Source organism: Anabas testudineus, chromosome 21, assembly GCF_900324465.2.
Source record: "Anabas testudineus chromosome 21, fAnaTes1.2, whole genome shotgun sequence".
NCBI lineage: Eukaryota > Metazoa > Chordata > Actinopteri > Anabantiformes > Anabantidae > Anabas > Anabas testudineus.
The window spans coordinates 10,172,491-10,179,843 of NC_046629.1; the positions used below are offsets into that span (position 1 = coordinate 10,172,491).

Genomic DNA, 7,353 nt, shown 5'->3' on the forward strand with positions numbered 1-7,353 from the left:
CCCACACACTGCAATGATCATGGGTGTCAATTTATTTTCTTACAGCCATCACATGTCCTCCACACATCACTTACAGTATGTTTTTGTCTCTTCGTCTTTCTAGGAAACCTGTCCCAACAACGCTAAAAGCAGGCAACCTCCGAACACACATAAGCCGCTGTCAGGTGTGCATGAAGAGGACATAAATTGCAACGAGCAGACTCTTCCTTCCTAACGCGCAAGCGATACCGCATGTCCTCAAGTCCTGTTGCCTGTTTTCAAAGGATGGTGCTATTTCCCTGCATTTGTGAGTGGAGAGGGACAGTGACAGAACAACCAGAGATCAAACTTTACAAAGCTTTACACAGAGACCAAGCGGCTTTTGCACCTTGCACAACTTAACATGATCACAACATGTCTCTAAAAGAATGGCACTCAGTTTACCACTGCACTGAGCTCATGCCCCTAAACTGGTAAACCTGTGTTCATTTTGAGGAGTATTTTGTGTAAGTCAGGTGCTATTGAATTTTAGTTATCTGCCTGATTTCATTTTGCTTTCCATTTGCGTTCCCTACGAGTGCCACTTCATGCAAACGTATAACTACATTCATATTATAGATTTTCACACATTATAACTTCTACTAATGTAAAAGATGGGACTTACCACTGGTTACAGAAGTTTGTCATTTGTTAAATCAATATGTTGCCACCACAGATATATACCAGTCACCCTTTTTGTAAATATAATGCTTTCCTTGCTAACATAGTTCAACATACTCTCCTCAGGTTATTAGTGGATTACTTTGTGTGTTATTAGGTGTATTTTTATTTATAAGACTTCCATTTTATGTTGGACATGAGTTTTTTTCTAAAATTTCTTTAATCCAAAAACAATGTTTCACCGTCTGACAACCAGTGCCTTACTAACATACAAAACAACACTGAAATAGCTTTAGCAGGTGTGTGTGCGTGTGCGTATGTATGTGTGTGAGCGTGCATATGAGTGCATTTGAGCTGCTTGACTGTGTTGTGATGTCTGCATATACTATTTTGTTGCACAACCCTATTGTTGAAAAAATACCAAAAACAACAAAAAAGACTTCCTTCACCTTTCCTGTTGCTTTATTTTGTCTACATCTTGTGTATAACAGCTGTGTGCCAAGGGACCTTCTCACATTAGGTGAACCAAATCTTTCTGATCTATGATCCCAAAGAAATGCACATGTATATACACCTACATGTACATGCACTTGCTATTCTGTTCATGTACTTGATAGTTCCTGCTTGTGAATTATTGATGAATGAATTATTTTGCTACCGCTGTTGATTTTATGCAAACTTTATGTGTGACTAATAGTGATTGGTCATCATGTTATGGCTGCACTTTCAAGTCAAACACATACTGGTGAGGAGGATTGTATTTCTAAGTGTCTCTGCAGGTTGAGACATTTTAAAAGCTCTCAACAAAAGTTAGCATTTTTTATGTCCCTTAATAAAACACTTTGATACAAAAGGCCTGTTGTACCCCAAGCAGAGGGCCTGTGTCCATTTCAGAGCAATTGAAATATGTCAAGTCTTCTACTGTTAAAGTAATAACAATTACTGTACTCTACACTGACTATAACCTGTTTCCCTTTGTGTGTTGTCCTTCGCTGTGATAAAATGCTCCATGGGTACATACAGTACTCAATTGCCATTATCAACCAAACTTGGGAATGATGTTAACTTATTAACGAACAGAACAGAACATACATTTTATATTTTCCAGATTTCATACTGTGTTATTCCTGCAATAAAGTGACTTTTAGAATATTCTCATTAATTAATGTATCATATGTGTTTGTTTTTTCTCTTGGTTTGTTTTCTGTGAATTGGCAGGTTTTTTAATGCTGATTGATTTCCTCAAGAGGGCAGCACCAGCACAGTTTTGCCAGTAACTTTGCTGACTGTTCATGACATGTCCAAGCTTTCCATTTGGCTGGTTCACAAACTCACAGTGCTTTTAGTTTCTACTGACATTGGCTCTTATTCCATCAACAAGAGCTGACCTCAAATCTATCTTGAACCCTAATTTAAGTGGAGCCTCTGCAGCAACACTACCTCAGCACTTCTGCTGGGACTGTGGCCAACAAACCTGTTCACCCCACAAAACACAAACAGATCGATATGCTCCACAGAGAACCAGATAACCCCTCCTTTCATCTCCATTCTCGTCTTTCATCTATTACCGGAATCCTATCCCTTGTTTCCTCTCTTGTCACCAGACGGAGAAACATAGGCCTTGGCCCCTGGCTATCTTCATAAACATGTGTAACAAGGCCCTGACCCAGACCGGCACAAGGTCACTCTGCTGATAGTTAAAGTGGACAGTGAACCCCACTAAAAGGCCAAGTGATCAAATAATCATGATCAAGATCGTTTGCTGGAACGTTGAGATGTCTGCACTTAGGGCAAAGGACACATTCACACACAAGTGGCAGAGGAGAATTCCTTTGCTTACATAAAGGGTAATGTGTAACACGCAGCAGACACATTTACTTTAAACTCAGTGTTTGTTTTGTCCCACATTTCTGTTTTTTTCAAGTGATGATTTAAAACATGAGCCCATTTTAATGCTGCACAGGGTAAGTTGTGTCAGTTCTTACAAACATGCCATGCAATAATTATTTGATATTTCACAAAGCATATTTTCAATTAACAGGATTAACCTATGTAGTCAACCAAATAAGTTTAAAAGTTGTGAGGACAAGTAAAGAAATGTAAGGTACTGTACATTAGGAACATATAAAAAAACAGAGAGAAATATATATTTAAATATTTTTCTTCTGAATAATAAAAGTAACTTAATATATGGAATTCTAGCTCCAGGCTGTAAACCTGTAAATATGCTTTTTTATTTTTACACAATTTAATTTAGAAATGAAGCACACACGTCAAGACTTCACACTGCCATATGGTTAAGGTCAGTGCTCGGCCTTGCTCGGAGGGGTTTGAAGTTCAACACTTTAACCTTTTCAAGTGTTTTAATCCTATTGGTTCTTTGCTATCGCTGCTGAGTAGGGACCTAACAGGAGATATAATTACCTTCAGAGAGATGGGGTTTATATTTTAGTGCAGCAATCTGTCCTCGATGTTGTTTAGATGGAGGAAGCAAACTGACAGACTTGCAGCAACTTGATCATATAATTGAATATAGAATTAGAAATTGTGATAAATGATACAACGCATATGAGGTTGCAATGACCAAACTGATTGAAGTATTGGACCTGATCCAAGCTACATGTGAAAAAAGTATGGTAATATATGCTAAGCTGATAATTGTAACTCGGCTAATTTACTGTAACTCAGTATATCATGTTAACAGTACAGTCTGGGAACATGTCAGGAGGTTAGTACGACCCTGAACCTCTACTGGGTGGATCAAGCACAGACACAGCCACCACACCCTCCTGACCTGAGCCCTGTCAAATCCAGATTAGCTTGCAACACAAAAATGTAATAGATGCCATGTGCTGCAAGTGCCCACAAGCACACTCACACAAAAGTGTAAGAGCGGGGCTTTGCTTACTGGTGCTACACATCAGTCAGTTTTAGCATCTGTGCTCTCCATCCACTGAAGCTGACAACATGCAGAAAGAAACCGATAAACCTGGATTCAAGATACAAATGTTATCGTCATTCATTTCTGCAATAATGGGTATTTAAAATCTGTGCAAAGGGGTATGTCTGATATTAATGTAAGTGCTCTGAGGTACATCAGTTGCAAACACTTAAGCTTGTTAGTGGGAATTTTCTACAGGCTGAGTAGGTCAGTCTCAACCAATCATATTCATATTTTTCAGCTCAGTGGTTCCACCATGGTGGAACGGGCTACCCACCTCTGCAAGCTCAGCTGCCTCATGCCCAACTTTGAAAAACCTTCTGAAAACAGAACTCTTCCACAACGTTCTCTGCACTTAAATATTCATTTAAAAACTAAACAAAAATAACATCAAATCTTGCACTTACACCTTGTGCGGAAAAAGATAGAGCACTTTACTTAAGATAATAAGATTCTCCTTGGCTTAGATATTTTGCTTGTAAGTTGCTACTGAGGAGTTTTGTTTGTTTTTAAAAAAAATTCTGTTTTCATCTTTACATCGATTGCACCCCAGCACAACATTTACAAAAGGCATTTTACATTTTCCATGTTTATTAACTTCTACTGTATTTCGTCTTTGTTAAAAACCTTGTGCATCCAGCAGGTTGTTTTCAGTGCAGCTATTGTAGGAACTGTATAAAGTCACCAAACCAATGAGAATAAAATGTAAACTGCTCTGTTATAAGATATTCAACTAAAATAAGAGAGGATAAGGGACTGAGAGTCTGTCCTGGTATTTGGTTGAGACTTAATGTGGTACTGTATGATGTAAATTTGACTGTACTTTGAAATATCTTGCTTCTCTGCTTTGATAGTTCAATAGTTTGCAAAGGGTAAATGGATAACTGTGGCACAAAGTAAGGCAGCTGGGGTACTGATCAACTCTACAGTAACATCCTTGACATCTTAGTTAATTTTTAGGGATGTGCAGTAAGACGTTTTTTTTTTATTTCTTTAACATTACAGTAGTGTAAGAGTATTCAGTTTTGTTGAATGTTTTTTGTCTGTCTCAAATAGCAACTATTTTAAAAAATAGTAAAGACATTCAGCTGCCTGTAGATATTACTTTAATTACGCACACTGATTATTAGTGTATCATATTGCTAACTATTGTGTCCAAACCAAACTTTACTTTACAACCTCATATCTCCATCTAATGGCAGCTCCATCATTACATGGACCATTAGCAGTAGCTTTAACAGAGTGTCTCCCTGTTAAAGGGAGCTGTTTTATAGAAAGACAAGCAGCTGTTGCTGTCTTTTCTTTGACAGGACATGGTGACACTTCCATAACTTCGGCTGTGTGGAACAAGCATCAGACCAGCAGTTGTGAGCATCAGTATATATGGAGACATTGCACCTAAATTATTTTTTCCACCACATATGACACCATAATTAACTCCTTCAAGTCTATATACACACACATATATAATTTATTATTACATTATATTACTATTACATGATATTGATGCTTGATAGTCCTGTGATAATGTGGTCTTATACGGTGATGGCAATAAAGTGCTGCTGTGCAGCTAATTCATCAGTCTGCCAGACTGCACATTGTAATGACTTTGAGTTAGGGCGAAACGTTTCTGTTGAGCTTTTTGGTTTAGGGTTTAAGGCGATTGTTAGTTGAATAAAAAATCTCTTGCATTTTCAGTTTCTTGCATTATAGTGAAACATTTGAGCTTTTTCTTGTTGTAAATGCACAGTAATATACTTGCTGTTCATGAATTTAACAAATATAATACAGATAATTCACCTTAAGAGGACAAAAATAAGCCATTGACAAAGTCTCATAAATTGTTAACTGCACACTATAGAAATGTATGTTCTGAGTGTGTAAAGCGCATTCATACCTTCAATAAAAAATGAAGTTCATGCAGAATCATTAGCATTTAAATCAAGTACATCAGTCATGTGTAACAAAATGGCTTTTTCTTTTAACAGATGAGCTCTGCTACCGTGCACCTCAGAATGAAGCCTAATGACCGTTTCTCAATACACTGGTCAGGTATCAGTATGTCACAGTAAGTGCCAAAGGTTTGCACATAGTACATGCAGGGTATTACACACATAAATAACATACCATTAGGAACATACTGCTCTCTTTCTTGGAGCATGAAAGATCCCAGTACACATCCTCCCCAAACTTCAAACAAACTCTTGGTTCAGAGCTGTGTGATGTCTGGATCAGTTTGAAGATGTTGATACCAGAATCTGCAGAGTTGTACAGCGGTGCATGCAAATCTGTCTTAGTGAAAGTAGATTACTTCCAAGCATAACAAATACATCTAGTTAAAACACTAACATTATCCTATTTTTGCAATCCGCACTAAGCTGTATTGTGTGTGTGTAAGTGAAAGTTTAAGGGAGTAGAAAGTATGACTGTGTCATATTTTGCTCCAGTTTCTCGTGCACAAATATGACATAATTCCATCTGTAGAAATTGGCTCTGATCAAAAATCTGATCACGATCTCAGCATGATCGGAAATCTGATGTGCTCGGATGAAGCCAAACATGGCGCTTCCTCCTCCTCCTCCACCTCCTCTTCCTTCCTCCTTTTCGTCCACTCAGAAATATGGAAATAGCATGGCAGTGTGTGAATGAGAGGAGAACAGAACGCCTCCACAGCCCAGCGGAGGAGTAGAAAGGATGAGTGGACGTCACAGTAACAGAGAGTGCGTGGGCAAGAGAGGAAGAGTAGGAGTGAATTTGTGGGAGGCATTCCAGTACAATTCTCACTCTGTCTTTTCTCTTCATCTCAATTAAATTGAGAATTGTATCCTTTTAAAGACCTCTTCCTACTTCTCTCAATAACATCCTCTAGATTTACACATGAATTAACATAGTAGGTGAATACTAAAGCCGGCAGACAGTTAGTTTAGCTCAGTATAAAGACTGGAAGAGCGAGGAACAGCTAGCCTGGATCTATCCAAAGGAACAAAATCAGGCCACCACCAGCATGTCCAGATCAATAATAAATACAGCATTTATTATTTGTTTATTCTGTACAGAAATAAAGTATATTCTCATGTCTCATTTACAAACTACTGTCACAGGTACAGCACAGTATCTCAGAACTTAGGCTGCATCGACAGTTATAGCATTTAGGAGAACTATTGCAGTAAAAGAACAGTATAGTCAGCATAGGATGGTCTGCCTGGAGCTTAGCATGTTCACATAGTTGGCATTTATTGATTACCCATGTGTAGTACTGTGAACAGAGAAGAAATAGGGAAGCGGTGGAGACATTAAGAAATAAGATTTTATTATAATTGTTCTTCTGGGTGCTCCAGATGTTTTACATACAATGTGGCTTGCTTTGAATTTTAATGTAAGAAGAAGGCATGTTTCTGTTCACCTCATAGAATAATATCTGCTCAACATATAGGTGTCAACGGTCTCTTGATTCTTTGCTGTGTGCACGTGAGCACACCTCCCTGCAGCTGGAACATGGTTATAACCTACAGGTGACCTCCAAGACTCCAATGCACAGGTGTCTGAATGTATGCGTCCTTCTTCTTTGGTTAGAAATGCAGTTTGCATTAAACATGGAGAAAAAAAAAAGGTTCACTATGTACAGTCCAGTCTTTACTGTCCTTACAGAGTATGAGAAGAGGGTTGTGGGTGTTGTGTGAACATTAGCTGCTAAAGGTGTGAAGACTCATATTTAAAATTACATTTTTTGTAGAATACAACGTTTTTTTCTTGTAATCAACCTGTTATTTTAT

At 38.1% G+C, this 7,353-nt stretch overlaps 1 protein-coding gene across 1 annotated transcript in view; it reads left to right on the plus strand.

The window, feature by feature from the left end:
* The window catches only part of col4a1 (collagen, type IV, alpha 1), a 31,793-nt gene extending 29,992 nt beyond the window's left edge, over positions 1-1,801 (plus strand). The window contains exon 52 of the mRNA XM_026376403.1: positions 104-1,801. Coding sequence (XP_026232188.1) covers positions 104-185 — 82 coding nt within the window. The 3' untranslated portion in view covers positions 186-1,801. The remainder of the gene's footprint in view (positions 1-103) is intronic.
* Positions 1,802-7,353: the final 5,552 nt, after the last annotated feature.